The following is a 19,683-nucleotide window of genomic DNA, read 5'->3' as shown; positions in this document are numbered from 1 at the left end:
AGCTGCCCTCTGTCACTCTTTCAGCTGAACTGATGGCCCAATGAGGAGGCTCGCTGCGCTGTCACGGCCTTCCTTTCTCCCTCATTTTGCCCTGACAGGGAAACAGTGGCAGCCCTGCTCCCTTCCCGGTAAACAGCGGTGAGAAAAAGCCTGTGTGAATCGGAGCAGTTCCCTCTCTCCTGTGGTGAACTGTGCACGGTTAACGATAGAATAATTATTTTAATACGATAACGCAGGTTTGCTTCTGTGACTCAACAGAGAGATTCCTCTGTTGCATTACTTCAGAAAAATGTCACAAGGCAGCCGGGTTCTCGTAAAGCCACCTCAAAGAAGGGAGGAGGCCGCGACGGACAGGAACTCCTCACCTTATCCTGATTGACTAAGGAGTACACGTAGAGAGGCAGGAAGAGGCTGTTCAGCAAGTGGTCTGTCAAGACATCGCTTAAGAATTCACAATTGATAATTAGGATGTCGTTCAGGTAATGGAGGTGATCCAGGTGCTCGGCTACAAGGTCACTCAGCTTGCCCCGATTTCTGTGCCTGGAAAAAAGGGAGCAGGCTAAATATGCAGTCGCTACCCTCCCCCAAAGAACTGGTGCTGGGTAAATAAGGAGGGCTTACTCTTCGTCTGTCTGAACGCAGTTGTCCAGCTCTATCACGTGGCTCCCGATGAACCAGACCAGGTTGGAGAAGTAAGGGACGGCTGTCTTGTCTCGAATATAGTGCAACATCGCCTGGTTGTCCACTGAAGGCAAACAGGCTGTTATCATCATTGATATATCTCTCCCCAAACACTTCAAAAATGGATCCCTTCTTCTAACTCGCTTTTGGCAACAGGGGCCAAAATCAATTCTAATTCTATCGCAGTTTTTGGGAGAAGCCAACATCCCCTTCGAGAGATTAATCTAATAATAAAAATGCTGAAAGCGGCTGGAATCTGCCGCAGGTGAGAATTGCCCCACTTGCTTTCTAGGGAACTGGGTAACAGCACAAGGCGGGAAAATCAATCAGCAGACTTACATGACACTGTTTTAAGAGACACGGGATGCGTCAGTGAAGAAAAGACGAGAGGGGACAAGAAAGACAACATGGTTAACAGGGTTAGGAGCTCCAAAGAGGTCAGTGGCTAAAGCAGCAAGCATCTAGGCTAGAAGAGACCAGTTAGAAACAAGCGCGCAGCCCTCAAAAACCCGCCTGTCCCAAGGCCAAGGGGGTGCCCTCCCCTCAACTGCGCGTTCCAGGCAAGGGACTATTTATTATTAATTTAATTTATTTATATCCAGCCTTTTTCTATACAAATAATTAAGACTCCGACAGTCTTGATTACTTACAGGCTCTCTAGAGGTTTTATGGCTTATAACAGAACAAATTCTGTCTATGTCAGAGTACTATTTCTAGAGCATGTGACCAAGATCACTCTTCTGAAGTGGTCCAGCTTAGATGAGGGATGGGCAAATGCGATGGCCCTCCCTTTCCTCTGTTGCAGGATTCCAGAGATTCTGAACGCCAGCTTTAAATGGGCACGCAAACCAGTCCAGAATGTATCCCTGCCTTAAGAACCTCTACCTCTAATGCCTGGGTTCAGAGGGTAAAATGAAGAGACGCACGGCCTCTATGTCCTTACAATGGAAAACATCTGCTGGCTAGTTGCAGTTCTAGGCTGCAGCAGACGTTTTTTTCTTTGATGAAGAAGAGTGTGCGTGAAAGGGAGAGAGAGACAGAAGGGGGTCAAAAGTCCTATAAATATTCCAGGAAGCTGCTCTTGGTCCTGACCAAGCAACTCAAGAGATTCTCACTTACACATTCTCAAGAAAAATCCTTCCCCAAGTGCAAAAGTCCTTCGGGAAAGGGCAGTATATAAATGTAATAAAATAAAATAAATAAAATAAAAACCTCATGCCAAGAGCGACTTCTAGTGGCCATTCCCCGCGTATTCTCTTCTGGGCTTCCCCAGCTTTTGTTCCTCTCTCCTGGCTGAGATGACAGCAGCCACTTAAAGAGCTTCTGACAAGAGTGTCATTTTTCCACTAGGTCAATTCGGGCTCTGCCCTCTCTCTCCCAATAAATCTGGGGAGGCCAGAAGCCCCGGCCTCCTTCAAACACAAGTGTGGAGCTGAAACTACCCAAGAAGACGGTTACCTTTGTATACGTTTAATGTGATGGTTCTCACTGCGATCCTGACCATGCTTTCTGGGTGATTGAAGAATTTGATGGCCTCAGTGTACAAGGCAAAATCATTGGTATGCTGAGAAGGAAGAGGGCAAAGATTATGCATTTTTATTCCGCCCTTTCACACCCTGGACTGTTAAAGCACATTCTGGGGCGTCGGTAAAACTAGAAGCTTCCCTTCCCGTCTGGTTTGGCGCACAACCGTTTGGGCAGAATTTTAAAGTCTTGTCCCTCCAGATGCTCTCAACTGCGACTCCAGCAGAACCATCTATGAACTTTTTAAATATTTACAGATTTTGAAATAAACAATTAGGATACAGAAATAACCACAGTCACTTCTGAAGTACACATTTGGCAATGATATATACAGTACGTTGTTCCAGAAAATAGTTAACCAACTCTCAACAAACAGAATTTCAACCTGCGACTTACCTCATTGTAAAAAAAGTGAACGGTGTGATTATTGAGTTTCAGAGAAAGCGTTTTTAAGAATGAAATATAGTATGCCATGATTTCTTCATCTGAGAAGTCAAATTTGTGCACAATTATAGAGTTCACGTAGTTGTTGGACAGCAAGTAGTCTGAGGGGAAAAAATACAGATGCATAAAATACAGGAAGTTCTCAACTTACGACCACAATCAAGCCTAAAATTTCTGTTGTTAAGGGAGAGTTGTTAAATGAGTTTTGTCCCATTTTACGACGTGCCAAAGTTGTTATATGAATCACTGCAGTTGACAAGTTAGTAATCTGGTTTTGAGTGAATCTGGCTTCCCCACTGACTTTGTTTGCCAGAAGGTCGTACAGCGATTGTGTGTCCTTGAGACACACCAATGGTCACGAGCACAAGCCACTTGCCAAGCATCTGGATTCTGATCACGTGACCAGAGGGACGCGGCAAAGTAATAACCGTGAAAAATGGTCACAAGTGACTTTCCTCAGTCACTAAATGAACTGTTCTAAGTAGAGGACTAACTGTACAGATTAGCATAAAAATTAATTCAGCAAAGGCTACACAAAAAACATCCCAGCAGAGAGTTTTCTTACAGGATCACGGCCATCTCTGAACCATCCAATCAGAGACAAAGACGAGAGGGAACAAGGAGAAACCTCCTCTGCTAGAAGCACGTAAAGAATTACATGCTCCACCTTATTTCTGTTCTTTGTGTTCTCCTGCCTTGTCTGCATGTGTATCAAAGGAGAACTTTCTGTTTACAGTTCACTGTTTCTTTTTTCAGGAAAAAAACGAGTGTCAAAACATTTTAAAAGCATTTAAAAACGTTATGATGTATATCATAGATCTTTTGCAAAACCTATGTTCCCTTGTGAAAAGAGAAACCGCTTGGCCTAACACATACAACTTAATAAAATTAAGTGGTTGAACAGTACTGTACGTTGAAGAATATTAACCAGCTCAAGTCCCAATTTATTTAATTCATTTAATACCTAATACATTTAAAACATCTCAAATTCTACAATCTTCAGGGCAGAAAACAATAATCTGAGTTACATGCGTAGCTCACATTTTCAACAAAAGTTGCTCTGCCAAAAGAGAAATGCGCATACTTACAAAGGGATGTTTCGTGACTGATGTTCTCAAAGAGGATATTTAAAGTCTGGAGAAGCTGCACACACACATAACGGCCCGACTTCTGGCGCAGGATGTTCAGAAAGAACACAAACATGTTTTTCTCCAAGAAAAAGCTGGAATGCAGATATTTTTATCAATTTACTCTATCTTATTGAGAATTTCATTCAAATGTCTATTGCTGGAATGTAATATTGGTGAAGATAGTGATAACTATATTTTAAACAGCATGATTAGAACTATATTGATATATTTATTAGCTTCTCAGACCACTGCAATTGAATAAAACATCCGTGTAACAGTAATAAGCATAATGAAAAAAGTCCGTATTTGGTAAAGCAAAATCATACAAGCTCTTACTCAAACACTGAACTGTCATTTTGGTCTCCCCATATCAGGATCTCAGTTATCGATCGAATGGTTTCCACCAAAAGGTTGCGGTTGTGGTCAGTCACAGTGGTATTTTTGGTCAAAACATGATACATATACCTGAAAGACGAGAAGAAGGAGTAAACATTGGGCCCTCAAACCTGCCTTTGCAACCAAATGGTCTCAATGGGATTATGTATGTTGAAAGTTAAGCCTGGGATAATCTGTGGCTCTTTGGAACACTGCCGAAACAATTCAAATATTCTTCTTACTTTTTGTCTCTCCTTTAGATTTGTTAAATGTTCTTCGGTTTAGCATAAGGCACCCTGAAATCAAATTATCTGGCACCAAAAGCATCCCCTATCCTTCTTTCTTTTTTCAGGCATTTTCCCTGCAGAAACAGCAATCGAGGGCTCCATCGGAATGGACTTCCAGCTAAAGGGAAACCCTAGAAAGGCAGCAAGTATCCAAGGGTGAAGCAAATAAAAAGTAGGCGTAACTAGCTTGAACTATATACATTTGTTTTACACAAACTGTCCACGTATGGTTTTGCAGAATTTTGAAATCTATGAAAATAATCTCCAAGACGGTCAAGGGAGCCGATTAAATATCCTAGCAGAATTTCTGACCTTTTATGGGTACAGAATATGAGAGGCCTGACAGATTATGCCCGTGGGGAAAGGGGAACCAGAAAACACTTTCTTCGTTTTCTGAAAGAATAATCCAATAAAGCTGACAGGAAGTAATTCTTACTCACAAAATTATCAGATTCACTACCAGAAAATCATTTTGGCAGCCTTTGTGGTAAAAAGTGAAATAATTTAAATAAACTAAACGAATAAAAATAGCGCTGACCACCCATCTGGACACCTTTAGTACATAAATGCACAGCAGTTAAAACTGCTGGTCACGACGACTCTGTTACCTTTAAAAAAATTGTTTTAACTGTTCTAACTTGTAAATACGAAGTGCTTTTAATTCTGCGTGTGACCAGCCACACGCTGGATAAACAAACACAGGGAAAGACTCCACGGGCCTCCCTGGGAGGCTTGCAGCGTCAGCGGCGTCTTGCCCCCCACCGTCTCCGGCACCCCCGCCAAACCTTTCCCGCTCCGGGGGGGGAACAAGGCCGCGCAACAGCCCCCCCCACAGGCCCTCCTGCCTTCAGACGGGGCCCGCCCGGTTCCTCCGCGGCTTTTCCTTCCCAGGATCCCCCCCCCGCCTGCACGGCCGCCCAGGGAGCGCCGGGAGTCGCAGTCCACCCACCCTGAAGCGGCCTCTCCGGCAGGCCCGGCCCGCCCGACCCGGAAGGGGCGCCCGGGGAGCAGCCGGGCAGGCCGAGGGCGGCCCCGCTCGCCCCCCGTCCAGCCGCCCCCGGGCGCGGGAGTCCCGCGGGCCTGGAAGGGGCTCCCCCCCCCCGAGCAGAGGCCTCTCCGCGGCCGGGACTCACTTGAGGTGCTCGAGCGAGTGGATGTTGCGCGAGGCCTTCCCGCCGCCGCCCCAGCTGCGCGACCGCCCGAACATCGTGCGCGGGCCTTCGCCCCTACGGCCGCCGCCGCCGCCGCCGCCGCTGCTGCCGCCCCTGCTCCTCTTCGGTCGCCTCGTCCTCGGCGGGCACCGCCGCCATCCTCCCCTCAGCCTCTCGAATCGGCCCGACGCCCCCGCCGCCCTCCCCTCGCTCGCCGCGCAGGCGCGGGGCACGCCGGGAAGCGCAGTCCTACGCGCCCGCGCCTGCCCCGACGCCCGACGCCGGGCGGACCGGCCGCAAACTCGCCGTCCCGGCGGCCCCCGCGCGCAGGCATCCCGGAAGCCGGGGCAGCGTTTGTGACCCAAGGGGGCGGGGCGCATGCTAAGGAGGCGCGGCGTCACGCTTAACCCCCTGGCTGCCGGGCGGCGGGCGCTGCGTGCGGACTGCGCGGGCTCGGGGGGGGGGCCGGCAGGGCGCTCCGTCCCCGGGGGCGCTGGGGCTGATCCCTCGCTCCGGCCGGGCGCGTCCTTCCCGCCGGCGCCGCCGTGCGAACGCAGCCTCGCGGCTTCCCGGGCTCGGCATGGGCGGGGCGGCCGGCGGGGCGTAGGGGGTCCGCGCAGAGGAGGCGCCCCCGCCGCAGCCCTCCCGCAAGGCGCGTCGCCCCCGGCCCAGCCCCCGCTGGCAGCAGAGCCCGGGCGCCGGACGGCCCCCCCCGGCCAGGGCCGGCTGCCCCGCGGCGCCCGGAGGCAGGGCGGGGGTGGGCGCTGCGGCGGGGCGGGCCCCTCGTGCCGGCGGCCTCCCTGCGGGGCTGCTCCGCTTGCGCCGGACCGCGGGCGCCCAGACCCCCCCCGCCCCGCCCCGCCCCGCGCTCCTCGGGCGCCCCGCCGCCCCCGATGTTCTCCGCCGGCCTCTTCCTGGTCAACCTGCTGATCCTCTACTACGCCTTCCTGCTGGAGTACCTGGCGCTCAACGTGGGCATCGTCTTCCTGCCCGACGACATGGAGCAGGCGCTGGTGGACCTCGGGCTCCTCTCCGACCCGGCGCTCGGCCTCTACCGGCCGGACGGCGAGGGCGAGCCGCTGGACGCCTCCTGGGACTAGGGCCGGCCGTCGGAGGGGCTGCTGGCCCGGGGGAGGAAGCCGTCGGAGGTACGGCTGCGAAGGAGGGGGAGCCCGGAAGGGTGGCGGCAGAGCCTTGGCTGCCCTCGAGCAAGGCGCTGCCCTTCAACGGGTGAGGACTACAGCTCCCATCCTTCCGAGCCAGCCCAGGACACCGGGAGGCTGTTCCAGGCAGGGAAGGCCAGAGAAGATGGGCAGCAAAGGGCGAGTGAAATTCTCCAGAAGGGCCCCCTCGCCTCTCTGGGTGTGTTAAGCTAAGAAGGTGCACGTGGGATTCCCAGAGGAGAACATCCCCCCCCCAAGAAAATGCTCCTAGATCTCCCGGGAACTAACTGGGCTGCTGGCCTTTCTGCCCCGTGGGGCAGTTCCTCCCTCTGCAGCGCCTACCTACCGTAGGCATTCTGTCCATCTTTCCTGCAGGCTCACCTTTAACCCTTGACTTTAATTCACATTTCTACAGGCTTGCTGCAGGAGGAAAGAAAGGAAAAAGATTCGAGAAAGGATCTCATGGATTCGGAGGCCGGGGAAGCTGGACTGAGGATGGGACCTGCCCATTATTGCAACTCTTGACGGGTTTGCCATGATCCTGAGATTCTGCAGGAATTCACTAAACACAGTGAATTCAGGGTTTACCCAGAAGATCTGGTGATGGATTTGGCTACCTAAAACCCAGGGAGATTCTAGTTTCTTACACTGAACAAAGAGATTTTCTCCTCCTTTGCAAACTTCAAGGAACAAGAATTGGTTCTCCTGTTTTTGAAGAGGTAAAGGTATGTCTGGAGCTAACCTGGATTCTTAGACAAGGCAAGCAGTGGCTGCGATGGGGTCATCAGGTTTTAAGGGGGCCGGGGGAGTAAACTCTGAGAGCCCGAGGTTGCTTACAACAGCGCATGATCCTAAACACACAACTGCTAGGCAGTTGAAACTTGGCCTTGCATTACTGTGCAGAAGATTCCCCAATCACATTTTCCCTGTAGGGCAGTAGAATATAGCTCTCAATTATCAGTACTATCCATATCTGTGAGAGCTTTTAAAAAAGACCTTCACCACTCTTAAATGTTCTCCAACACATGAAACGGTTATTTGGCATTAATGAAGCTTGTTATCTGACATGCTAGGTTTCCAGCTGCAGGGAGAGACAGGTGTGGAAATATGAAAAAGCAATCAATTTGCACAGGTCCTTAAGTGTTATTAGCCACGAAGGCTCCAGTTTCTGCTCTTTCAAAGGGTGGAAATGTTGGAAGTCTCCAACCGGCAATCTTAATTTGCTGTGAATGATCAGGTTGCCCTTCTTAAATTTTATTTTTTTATTTTTTTGGATCCCCTGAACCTTTCCAAAACCCACTGCTTTTTAAAGAGTAATAATTTAAGAAAAAAGAATTGCAGGGATGTTTCTGTCACACTGTTACGGAGAAGAATTGCTTTTGTAAGTATTTTTATAACTTGGGGGAAGGAAAGAAGAGCCTTGTCACTGTTATGGCAAGTTATTTTGGAAAATGTTCAAATGCATTGTTATGTAAAGCAGAAAATGTAAAAAAAGCAATATCTTGATAACCGGATCTCTCACAAATACAGATGTATGTAGATGAGCTACAGTTCGCTTTGCGTATTATTGCTGGGGCACCAGGGTGGCTGCTGTGGTGATTTCATGGCAGAGGCTGCAGCTGGACGGCTTTCTTGGGGCCTTTGCATCTTAAAAGTGGGGGTCAAGGTTCCAGTGGCCCTAGCAGAAGGGCAAAGCTCAAGGCAGATCCTCTTCTTTGCTGTCTCACAAAGTTCCTTAACCGCCCATAACTTCCCCACTTTTGCTTTGTCTAACCTCCTTTATGGAATCCTTGTCAAAGCTGCCATCCTTGGTTTCTGCCAGTCCATTCCTAAAGGGAAGGATGCATTCTGGGAAATCAATTCAAAACTGCTAGCTTAGCTCCTGGATTTTTAATCCAAGACTCCACCAACATTTCCATTTTCTAAAAAATAAACCCACGTGAGACACTTCTAGAAATAGATTTATTGACAGTTTCTCAGGGATATGAAAACTGTACATTAGAGTTAACTCACAAGAGGCTTGTGTGGTCCAATCATTAGAAAAAAGCTTCTAGGCTCAGATACAACCAACACATACGCACGTTCCACAGTTGCTAAAGCTTACAATGACCCTTGTGGGGACAGGATTACATTATTTCTCCAAAGTTTTTAGCAAGCTGCGAGGGGCTGACCTTGACTTCATGCAGAAATACTCCGGAAAGATACCAGCTCTCAAAGGGACCTGAGTTTATTCAGAAAGCACCAGCATTCTTTTTTCTTTAGAAAAGTCAGTTGCTTCTTCTCCGTGGTTATACTTCCGCTAAGTCAAATATATTTTTGACACATCTACCTATGTGCAGACACAAACATTACCCTTGCCTTCACCCACATCACAAAATTTGGGACCCAAAGTCCAACTGCCCTGGAGAGGGTTCTTTCAGAAAGGGGATCCAGTAATCATGTTGATGGAGAAAAAGAAGCAGCTTTTATGGATCACCCAGCTTTAACTTAGCAGCAGAATGTCCTCCTGCATGAGAGAAGGGGGAGGGGGGAGGCCTCTCTTAAAGTCATGTAATTGCTATCGGGAGCCCTGAATTCAAAGTGAGGCAGGGAAGTGAAGCTTCAGCCTGGCTGATCGGGGAAAGTGTATATTGATGTCATTAATTGAAAGAGATTTTTGTCGCAGGACAAATGAAAGGGTTTGGGTATCGGGTTCAAAGTGCCCACGGTGATAAATAGCCTTTCATGATTTGTGAGCAACAGGGAGCCAACAGAGCATCACCTCCCATTTTGAGAGTTCGAAATGGGAAGACTTGTAATTGAGCATCAATTCCACAGTCAGGAGCATTTAATAGGCTGAATGTAGAACCACGGAAGCTCCTACGGGCCCTTTGAAGATACCCACCACCACAGCAGAATCTGAAGCAACTGGTCAGTGGCTGCCTTTAAAACCTTCTGATCCGAGAATCCAGCTGCTGCAGGTGATCCAGAACTCTGTGAGGAATTGTTGGGTTCCACAAGCTGGAAAGGTTTTTTAAAAACAAGAAACTAAGCGTGACTGGAATAAGTGGGTCTCCCTAGAAAAAAGGGCCACCAGCTGAGGGCAGGCCAACTGTGTGTGGGGGTGTTTCCCACTCTGCAGCTGGCCAGGAATTTGGGGACCTCACAGACACCCCCGATTGTCCTGCGCATAACCTCTCCCAAAGCTGCACCCACTGAATCTGGTGCAGTTCAAAGTGGGACTTGGGGCATCCCAGGATCACAAAGAAGCCCAAACTTACGCCAAGCTCTGAATGCGGGGGCACCTCCTCAAGCGTTCCGTCAGACACCGGGCTCCGGCAGCAGAAATCTGGTTGCAGTGCAGGCTGGGGGGGGGGAGGCAAGGGCAAAGGTGGCACAGGCAGAATTACAGGCACCCCCTTTGACAGAAAGGTCGGCAAAACAACAGAGGGCCCAAGGGCTGAGCATGGGTGGGTCTTTGGGCACCTGTCTGGTTCTATGAGCCCTCCCTCTATTTGGGGGGAGGGCTTCCCGAAGAGCCTGGTGGGGCAGAGCAGGGATGTGGCTGAGCCCCTCAGCTGTTGGGGCAGAGTTCTTCTTCTCTGCCTGAATTTCCCACCCCATCCAACGTCCAAGCAGCCGGGGTGGCTGTACATAGCTAAGGGGTGCCTGCATCAAGACTGAGGGGTGCCAGTCCTGTATGAAAGGCTCCTTTGACTCCCAGGAATGAAACCTCCTCCCCCTCCCAGCCACACACCGTGGCACACTCACTCCAGCACCCGCAACGCGCACATCTGGGGCAGCGCCTCTGCCATGCGCTCCGCACCAGCATCTCCAATGTTGTTTTCGTACAAGCTGCGGGAGCCAAACCAGCAGAGAGGCTGAGAAGCCGATCCGGGCCCCGCTAACAAGAACCATGTCCCCCCCCCCCCCGGAAATCTGTTGAGGGCCATTTGGGAGGCCGGGAAGAAGGCCCAGCCCCAGAGAGGGAGGTGGAAGGACCCTTCCCCAATCTCCCTTTGGCAGGTGGAGAGCGAGGCCGGCCAGCTTTCTGATCTGCTCCAGCGGGGGGGTCCCGGCTGCCGGGGGTCACCATCCCTGTCTGGCATTGGCTGACCCAGAGGGGGACAGGCCTCACCTGAGGGTCTTCAGCAAATGCAGGGAGGGGAGGGCTCCGGCCAACAGCTCCGCGCCCAGGTCAGTGATCTTGTTCCGGGACAAGCTAGGAACAAAGGATGGAGGCTGCTGTGAGAGGGTCCGCCACACAGGCCAGCCTCTTCCTAAATAAACGTTACTCTTTTACTGTTTTCTGTTGTTTTTTTACTTCTGTTTATAATTTGTCCCAAGAATTTTGGCGGTTAGGCACTTTGTAACCATTACATGCTCCAGCATGTTTCATTTGTTCATGCGTGCGCGCACACCCACACCCACACCCAGAGAGACGGGCCAGGAGGGGGGGCTTGCTGCAACCAGGAAGCGCAGAACAATAAACTTACTTCAAGGTTTCCAGAGACGCCAAGCGAGGAAGGACGCGGCTGAGGGATCTGACCCCTTCATCTCCAATTTCGTTTTTATCAGGGGAATCCAAGCTGGAGAACAATCAGGCCAGAACAGCTGCAAATTCTGCTTAATCTGGGGGCATTTGGGGGGGCAGGCCAAGGGATCAAGAGGGCAAAGGAGGGGTTGTGGGAAAAGAAGAGGGGCTCTGCAAAAGGCGCCCACGGGACTTTGCTTTTCTTCCCATGCTCCTTCTGAGGACCCCCTTGACGAGGCTAGATCGTGGCGTGGGGGGGCCCCAGCAGGACTAGGAACATCCCAGAAACCCCCGTTCCAGCTTCCTTCCAGGAAGGCCTTCCTTGCTAGGTCAACGCATCCTGGAGACCCAGCAGGGCAACCTGCCACCGTGGCTCCCCCTTCCTGCGGCCCTGGTGGTCTCAGACCTTGGTGCCTACGCCTGGCATCGGACAGAGGCCCTCCCCTTGCCCTCGTCCCCCCCTCAAAGACACTCCCCAGATGGAAGTTGCCAAGCGGGGCCCTTCGGCTCACTTACTCCAAGTGCTGAAGAGCCGAAAAGGCAACCAAAGATTCCGCCAACTTTTGGAAACCCTCCAAGCCGCAGCTGGGCCCGAGGCTGCAAGGCAAATGGGGGGGGGAGAACAGTGGGTGCTGGACTCCTGACCCAAGGCCCCTCCTGCATCCCTGCCAAACGTGCCCTTCCCTTGTCCTTTGTTTGGCCTAGAAGTCATCAACCTCCCTGAGGCTCCTGACTGGCAGCCCATGAGGACACCCATAGATGCTCTGAGCTAGACTGCCTCAGCACAAAGAGGTTCTGCTTTTAACAGTTGCCTGCTGCTGCTGCTGCTGCTGCTGCGTTCCGCTCTTTAAATACCCATAGATGAACTTACCTGAATTCTAGTTGCAGGAACCCAGCAATGGCCGGAATAAGACGGCTGCTGGAACCGGCAGAGTCTTCCCTGCTAAACCGAAAGGGTTGGGGGCAAAGACGGTCAGTGGGGCTAAGGAGCACTGCATCTCCCATCTCCCACCCCTGAATCCCTGACCCCAAAGACAGTCCTAGAGGGGGACTGGGATTCCCCATCGCACTAACCTTCCCTCCAGCTAGCCTTTGGGGATGCCCTAGCGGACCCACGTGCCGAGCTCTCTCCTCACACGACCCAGCCCAGCTGAGCTGGGAGCCTTACCCTTCCGCCATTTCTCTCTGCAGCTGCACCAGGCCCAGAAGAGAGTCCACGTCCGCCATCGTCTTCGCCCTGAAGGGCACCGCCAGGAACTTCCCCATGGCTGCCTGCAGGGCTTCCCTCTCCTGGGTGTCCCACAGGTGCTTCCAGAGCTGCACGGCTTCACCGAGGGACACCCTGCAAAAAGAGTCCCTGAGGAAACTGGGGGAGCCTCCGGCTGCCTCTCTCACGCTGTGAGAGTCCGGCTCTTCTGCTGCATCACAGGCAGGCAGTAGCATCAGCAGCTCCTCCTGGGTTCAGGATGGTTCTGGTTCTGATTCTGCCTTTCCCTTGGGAAGACCTTGGGTTTGGTTCTGGCCTTGTGGGACACACTGCAACGCTAGAGGAACCAAGGTCTGATCTTGGCTTGAAGCTGCTTCCTAGATACTGACAACAGCTCCTCCCTCACCTTCCCAGACCCTGGATCTGTTCCCTTTCAGCCTTGCCTTCACCTTCAGGTGAAGATACCTTGTTCCAAAGGTAATGATTAAGTGCCCACTAGAGTCACGGGTGTGTGTGTGTGTGTGTGTGTGTGAACCAAGATGCCTTCAATTTAAGAGTAAATTCCACTGGAAGTTTTTGGAAGCATTCAAGATGTACTTTCAGCCCCCCCCCCCAAGACTGGCCCTATCTAGACTCCCTCATTAGATCCACTGCTCTTTGGCCCTTCATTCCTAACATCTGGTCTCCAAACCTAGCGACCCAAAGGCCAACCCTCACCCAGATGCAAAAACTTCAACCAACCTGAATTTGGTGACATTCTTCAGGTCAACCAGCTTCCTCAGTCCATCCAAGTGAATGCCGCTCCCCCTCAGGTCTAAGGAGAACCTCTTGGAGGACCTTCTCAAGAGAGAGTACAGGACGCTGACGTCAGGCGGGGTGAGGGAAAAGCCCGAGAAAGAGAGGTCTGGGCTGAGCTCCAGGCAAAAGTGGTTCAAGAGGTATCGATCTTCTGTTTCATGGACACAGTGGAGCAGCTCCAACAATTTGTCCGGACTGAAATCCCTAATGGGAAGTTTCCTGATGAATCGCGAGAGACTTCTCTGCTTCTTGGCGATCATCTTCTCTGTATCTAACTCACCTTCCTTGCCAGAAAGGAGAGTACTGCCGAGGTCATCCTTTAAGAAGAGTAACCCAGACAGGAAACGGGGCACCAGGCCCCACGAAGAGAGAAATTTCCTGAACCTGGCCCCCAAACCAACGTATTTGGTGAGTTTTCTGCCCTTGATCTCTTTAGCAAGCGTCAGATGCAGGGCCGTCAGGAAATCCTGGACCCCAAAGTCAGGGAACACACATACATCCCCCTCTTCCACCATGAGCCCAGTTTTCAGAGCAAACTCCTTCACGCCCGCGGAAGGGAACTGCTCGCTGGAGAGGGCCTTTTGGCAACGCTGCCCAAGAGACCAAGAGACCTCAGCCAAGGCAGCGATGCCCTGGTATCTCGAGGCCGTGCCATTTGCCGTGGAACGTGCCAACTTCTGGAGAAGGTAGGTGACGAAGAGGCCGGTGAGTGTGGAGGGCAGCTCTCGACCTCTCGCTTCAAACACAGCCTGACAAATGACCCTGCAGAGGCCAGGATTGCAACAGTGGCCGAACAGGAAAGGACAGGCCTTGATCAGCTTCACCTTCTTCTCCCAGTGGGAAGAGCCCTCCGAAGAGCGAGCAAGGTAGAGAGAGGCCTGCTCCACGGAGAAGCCCACCAGCTCCAGCACCGAGTCCACGTGAGGGAAATACTGGGGGAGCCGTTCTTTGGGCCGTCCCGTCAACAACAAAGTGCAGCCGTTGAGCAGCTTCTTTTGGAAGAGGGAGGCCAGGATGGTGCCGAGGCCAGGGGCTGCCCTGCAGGACGGGCTCCCCGAAGCAGATGGGAAGCCCCCGGGACCCCTCAGGTCTCCCACGCCATCAAAGAGGAGGAGGACCCTCTCTGGGTTCTGCAACAGGCTCTCACAGACTTCGTTGAGGCCCTCGCAGGAGCCCCGCGGCCAGTCCGAGAGCAGCGACTTGAAGTCACGGTAGGTCCCCTGGAGCAGGCTCAGCCTCCGGCAGTCGAATCGGAAGACAAAGTCAAACTGGGCCAGCTGGCCATTGGCCCAGTCCAGGCAGATCTTCTGGACCAGGAGACTTTTCCCCGTGCCCGCCTTCCCCAAGACCACGATAACTCTGCTGCCCGGGTCATTCCTCCTGGTCATCTGGAACAACCTGCTTCTCTCCACGGAGGCCTCCCACTTCTGTCCTAGGTGGCAGCGCCTGAGATCCACGCTCCTCCCGCTCCTGCCATCCAGGTGATGCTGCACCAAGTCCCTCTCGAGATAAAGATGTCCCAGGGGGTGCCCAGGTGCCGGGTGGCATTCTCTGCAAAAATGGTCTTTCAGGCGTTTGCAGAAAGCCCTGACCAAGTCTAGGAAAGGAGGACAGGGAGGTGATCAAGACCCATCGAGTGGACAGGGAAGATAGTGTATCTACTCTGGCCTCTACAAGCGCTGCTACTCCTGGCCACAGCTTTCTCCCTCAGCTTTGGGCCTTGCCAGCTGCCGTGGGGGTCCTGAGATCCAGCTCTCTTGGGGTCAGCTGGTGGGAAGGCCGAATGCGGAAGTCACCTGGGGAAGTTGGGGCGTCCGGGTGCAAGGAGGGCTGCTGGGCATCTTCAAAGGCGAAGATCATCTGGATGTTGCTCCTGTGGCCTGGGATGCACCACAGCTCCCCATTCGCAGAGGACCCTGGAAGAGGGAGAGGAGAGGTTGGATCGAAGCCCTCCCGCCTTCCAGCAGACCAAGGGGGAACTGAGGCCCAGCCAGAGTCCAGAGCCAGGATCTCGGGAGGGGCTTTCGTATACCAAAGACGTCTGGAGATCCCCCGGCAGGGCCCATGGCGGCCACCAAAATTTGCAGGTGGAAGTCAGGTGGAGAGTCGGTGCCATCCTGGCTGGGGTTCAGGCCGATGGTGAGGGGGTCCCCGCTCACAATGCACAGAGCCGGTGGGCGAGCTGCCAAAGAAAAGGGAGGTTACCCGGCCTTCCCCAAAGCCAGGCAAGGTGGGCTCCGTCCCCTCCCTCCTTCCCTCCCCCAGGCAGAGGCCGTGACTCCAGCAGCCCAGCGAGAGCCGGAAGGTGGAGCAGGGAAGCGAAGGTGGAAGTCCCTGGAGACCCCCTCCTCCACTCGGCAGGACCAACATTGGACCTTTCGTGTTTCGTCTCCCCGATGCCTTCAGGTGCGCAGGACATCCAAGCCAGTGGCTGGGGATGATGGGAGTTGCAGCCTCAGGCTTGGGGAAGGGCTGTTTGGCGACCCCAGAGGGCTGGGAGGGGAGCGCCTGAGGGCGGAAGGCAGGAGGAGGAGCGAGGGCATCCAGGAAAGCCCTGGTGGGGGCGGGAGAAGACCCCGAGGGAAGGGAACAGGCCGGGGTGGGAGCCATGCCAGCAGCAGCAGGGCTTTGGGTGGGCCCTTCAAGGGGGGGGGGGCTTGGGGCACATCCCGGGTACTGAAAGAGAAGCTGCCCTGAGGGAGCAGCCCACTCACCCAGCCTCTGGCGCTTGGCTTCGGGCGCGTCCGAGGGGGGGCCTGTGGGGGAGAAAGGCCAGGCTGACGCCCTTCTTCGGGCAGGTGGGCTTCACTCCTCGGGCCCTTCACAAGGGTCTCGGCAGCCCCACTTGACCCGGCTCCGGGGGGGGGGAGGATCTGTCATCTGTCGTCCCTTGAACTGGAACCCGCCTCCCTCTTAACCTCGCCCCTGGAACCTCCGGAGAGCTGGACTGGGCCTGGCCCCCCTGAGGTGCCCCCTGAAGCCCTCCTGCTTCCGGCTCTCTCACCTACCCTGGGCTTTGGCCTCTGCGCAGCCCCCGGGCCCTTCCGCAGCCCCCACCTGCCGAAAGAGGCTGTCTGGCGAGGAAGAGAAGAGCGAGAGAGGAGTGTTAGCTTGGGGGGGGGATGACAAGGGGGGCACGATTTCAATGCAAGAGGGAGGGCGGGGGGATTGCAATGCCAGGCTCAGACATCCCAGGATTAACCAAAGCCCAAGGAGCCAGTTCTCATGAAGGACAGGAGAGAAGGAGGGGCCAGATGGGCTCTTTGCTCAGGTGGACCCGAGAGCCACTTTTCTGCCCCCCCAATAGGCCCCATCCTGACCAGGGGAAGGCCAGACCCCTCTGGGGGGGCTGAACGTGGCCCCTGGAAGCAAAGAAGGGGAGCTCACCCAAAGGCTCGTCCACTGGGGGGTCTTGCTGGTCTTTCAGCAAATATTCAGCCAGGGCAGCTAAAGATGGGGGTGGGGGAGACACGGCATGAAACGTCAGGCACCACACATCCTTTCCAAAGTGCAACCCCCCCATCAAAGCGGGGGCATTGTGCCAACCCCTTAAATTTGGCTACAGGAAGGGAGGGGCCCTTTGCTGCCATGGAGGGGTGGCAATGCCCCAGGCTGGTCTGCGGTGCCCTCCTGCCCTGCCGGCACCCCAATGTCCTCAGCTGGGCATCCCAGGCGGCCCCTTTGGGCAGTTGGGCTCCTGGGTCTGGTGGGGTTGCTGCCCTGACTGGCCAGCAGAGTGAAGGACGGGCACCTGCTCCTCCCAAAGGCCTTTGTGCCCTCCCGGGTCCTGGGCTGTGACGCAGGTGAGGGCACCGCATCTGCTTGGACGGGCTTCTCCGCCTGTGCCCTCGTGCCGCTGACCCTCAAGAGGGGACCCACCGATTTTGTCATAGGCCTCTCCCGTATCAGAGCAGAGGCAAACGAGTTCTCCGCTCTCGTCCCTCTCCACCGTGTAAAAGACCTCGAGGTTGTCTTGATCCTCACCGGTCACCTCAGAAGCTTGATCTGGGGGGGGAGAGAAGACACCATTTGTGAGCCAAAGGGTGCCCGTCTCTCGAGGTCTGCCCCACAGAGGCTGGCCTCCCCCTTTAGAGCACCCTGCCCTCTGCAGAGACAGGCTGCCCTCCCAGGAAAGCGAGCATCTGAATGATGGAGGGAGTGTGAGAGGTTGGCCAAATCTGCTGGGAAGGGAGGCCACCAGGAGATGTCAAGTCTGGGAGTTAAACCAGGAGGTGGGCTACTCCAGCTCTCCTCTTTTCCCATCTGCCCATCCAAGGCTACACCCCCTGGGAATTCCGAGTCACAACTCAGCCAGGTGGAGGAGAGCTGCCTGGGACCCAGCTCCATGAAAGAAGCAAGAGACCGGGAAGGGGAAGGGGAAGGGGAAGGGGAAGGGGAAGGGGAGGGAAGGAGGAGGCTCCGCTTAAGCCAGGGTCAAGCACCTGGAGATGCCTCAGCCATCTCTTCCACCAATGCCGGGTGGGCTTCGCCCTGCAGGCAGTGGGTCTCTGGTGGGATCCCTTCAGGGCTCACATCATCTGATACAGAAAGAACAGGAAGAAAAACATGGGTGAAGCTCTTAAAAAGGTGAAATAACAGACTGTCAGTCTCTTGCCTTGGGCTGCTTTAAGGTGGGGGGTTTGCTCTGGGGACATCCCATCGCCTGCTTTGGGGAGAACTAATTAAATGCCTGTTTTCTCTTCCTAACTTTTATGTCTGGATTCACTTTATAAAGATCTGGAGAGAAGATGCTATGAAGGAAAATGACATTTTTGGGGACTTTTGCACAAAAAGGGAACCAGGACATAGGTCTCTGGCTGATCCAGACTTTGCTTTATTGGGGTTTACTGAATACACCACAATTAGGTAGCTGGCTTCCCGGTTTACAATCTGGCTGGGATCAAAGCAGCCGTTTAGGGACCCACAGGTGAAAAACATGTGACTGACCTGCAAACTGCAGCCCCAGCACCTTTTCTACACTCCTTTTTTTACCCTGAATGGTTCAAAGGAGCGATTCCACAGCTGCCTTCACAAAAGGGGAACAGAAAGTGGGGCTCAGATCTTCTGCCTTCTATAAATATTCAGGGGGGAGGGGGGACTCCAGCTTAGCTCAAACAGGGCAAGAAAACATCTCAACTGCTTGGAAGACCTGCTTCCCCCCCCCCACACACAAAGGGAGCTGTGCACTTGCAGCAATTCAAAGGTTCCCCCTGTTGCACTGATGGATTTGTGATTGCAGTTGTATCGTTGTGGTCTCTGGCACCTGGCACAAGGATGGGGTGAAGAACAGGAGGTCAACCCCTTCCCTTCTGGAAAGGCACAGGAGGAGGAGGGACGGGGGGGGGGGCAGCCTGGAGCTTCTTTCAAACCCTCAGGCTGAGCCTGGCCAAGCTTGCCACAGTCAAAAGGTTTGGCTCCTGGTCAGCTGCACCAGCCAAGGCTTGGTCCACCCCAATGCCTGAACTGAAAAGTGGATCGCATCTTCCCAATTGCCTTCCTTTAAAAAAAATCCTTCTCATTGCATCCTCTTTTCTGCACACACAGAACAGGGACTCACCCGGAGGCAGAGCTGCAAGACCCCACCCTGCAATACTCTGCATTTCACAGGGGAGGGGGCTGCCCCCTTCTGCTCTCCCCCCTGAGAATCTGAGGGCAGGGCCAGCTTGCCTGTTTCCCTCTCCAGAGTCACTAACTTTCTTCCTGCACAAGCAACACCAGCAACTAAGCTTGCCAGCATCGATCAATAAGGGGGTAGGGGGGGTGTCTTGCCACAGCCCCTTTCTCACACTCTGGGTGGCAAAGGAGGCGTGTGGACCAGCAGAGGATCAGGAAGCCAGAAGCAGAGAAATGAAATTCTCAGGTTGTGAGAGATTAAAAAACCAACCTTGCAGGAAACATTCAAGCTGCCCTTTCTGCAAAAAGGCTGGGGTGGCGAGCTCTGGATTCTGAGCCATCCCGGATGCCTCCAGACAAAGTGGCCAGGCTGCCGGTCCTCTTGTCTTGCTTCAGGTGACTGCCCACAAATGGTGGGAAAATCCCGACATGGGCGTGAGGAGGAATTCCCCTCTGATTCTGCTTCGAAACTAATCTACGGGTAGCTTCCAAGGTTGGCAACTCCCTTCCCTGAGCCTGCCCTTCTCTGAAAACAGGTGCCCGGCCGGCTGATAGCCTGGTTTTCTACTCTGCTCGACCACCCACCCTGCAGGGCCCGGATGCCTAGGATACCTACCGTCCAGGTGGCCACACACACTACTTCAGGCTCCTCACGTGGACAGCCTGCTCCTCCCCGTGCACTGCTCACTTGCTTTCTGACACAGAGGGCCAGAAATGAAAGTGGTGCGCTCGTTTCATTTTCCACCCCTCGCCTCCTTGTGCTCTCCTCGGGGGCTGCTCCTCCCACGCAGGGCAGT

At 53.8% G+C, this 19,683-nt stretch overlaps 3 protein-coding genes across 18 annotated transcripts in view; 1 reads left to right on the top strand and 2 right to left on the bottom strand.

The window, feature by feature from the left end:
- The window catches only part of CLEC16A (C-type lectin domain containing 16A), a 34,733-nt gene extending 28,892 nt beyond the window's left edge, over positions 1 to 5,841 (bottom strand). For 3 of the 8 annotated variants that reach the window (XM_083372405.1, XM_083372409.1, XM_083372410.1), the window contains exons 1-7: positions 5,575 to 5,837; positions 4,116 to 4,244; positions 3,738 to 3,871; positions 2,602 to 2,750; positions 2,134 to 2,245; positions 622 to 745; positions 366 to 540 (exon numbers count right to left, since the gene is read on the bottom strand). In XM_083372405.1, coding sequence (XP_083228531.1) covers positions 366 to 540; positions 622 to 745; positions 2,134 to 2,245; positions 2,602 to 2,750; positions 3,738 to 3,871; positions 4,116 to 4,244; positions 5,575 to 5,648 — 897 coding nt within the window. In that variant the 5' untranslated portion in view covers positions 5,649 to 5,837. Of the gene's footprint in view, positions 1 to 365; positions 541 to 621; positions 746 to 2,133; positions 2,246 to 2,601; positions 2,751 to 3,737; positions 3,872 to 4,115; positions 4,245 to 5,574 lie in introns of all 8 variants that reach the window. The other 5 variants (XM_083372411.1, XM_083372408.1, XM_083372412.1 and 2 more) reach the window with 5 other exon arrangements.
- A 254-nt stretch (positions 5,842 to 6,095) lies between these two features.
- On the top strand, positions 6,096 to 8,299 carry DEXI (Dexi homolog; the record flags this gene model as incomplete). Its single annotated transcript, XM_083372461.1, has 2 exons — positions 6,096 to 6,740; positions 7,171 to 8,299. A coding segment is annotated over one exon (597 nt), but the record flags the coding sequence as incomplete, so codon positions are not given.
- Positions 8,300 to 8,700: 401 nt separating this feature from the next.
- Positions 8,701 to 19,583, bottom strand: CIITA (class II major histocompatibility complex transactivator). 9 transcript variants are annotated; one of them, XM_083372593.1, is made up of 18 exons: positions 19,503 to 19,583; positions 17,716 to 17,811; positions 17,153 to 17,278; positions 16,661 to 16,720; positions 16,282 to 16,347; positions 15,988 to 16,029; positions 15,306 to 15,455; positions 15,070 to 15,189; positions 13,217 to 14,870; positions 12,437 to 12,610; positions 12,140 to 12,211; positions 11,785 to 11,865; positions 11,231 to 11,323; positions 10,873 to 10,956; positions 10,506 to 10,589; positions 10,016 to 10,099; positions 9,640 to 9,755; positions 8,701 to 9,261 (listed from the first exon to the last, which is right to left on the bottom strand). In XM_083372593.1, exons 2-17 carry the CDS (start codon positions 17,732 to 17,734, stop codon positions 9,680 to 9,682), a joined length of 2,985 nt encoding a protein of 994 aa, XP_083228719.1. In that variant the 5' UTR covers positions 17,735 to 17,811; positions 19,503 to 19,583; the 3' UTR covers positions 8,701 to 9,261; positions 9,640 to 9,679. The 9 variants fall into 9 exon arrangements, 8 of the variants coding, with proteins under 8 accessions (XP_083228719.1, XP_083228715.1, XP_083228716.1 ...); XM_083372589.1 differs by lacking the exon at positions 19,503 to 19,583 and adding an exon at positions 19,158 to 19,254; XM_083372590.1 differs by lacking the exon at positions 19,503 to 19,583 and adding an exon at positions 19,158 to 19,254 and having other exon boundaries at positions 12,140 to 12,208.
- Between the last annotated feature and the right edge of the window lie 100 nt (positions 19,584 to 19,683).

The sequence above is a fragment of the Vipera ursinii genome (genome assembly GCF_947247035.1).
Source record: "Vipera ursinii genome assembly, chromosome: 13".
NCBI lineage: Eukaryota > Metazoa > Chordata > Lepidosauria > Squamata > Viperidae > Vipera > Vipera ursinii.
Note: the sequence above shows the minus strand (reverse complement) of the source record. Positions and strands in the feature narration are given on the sequence as shown.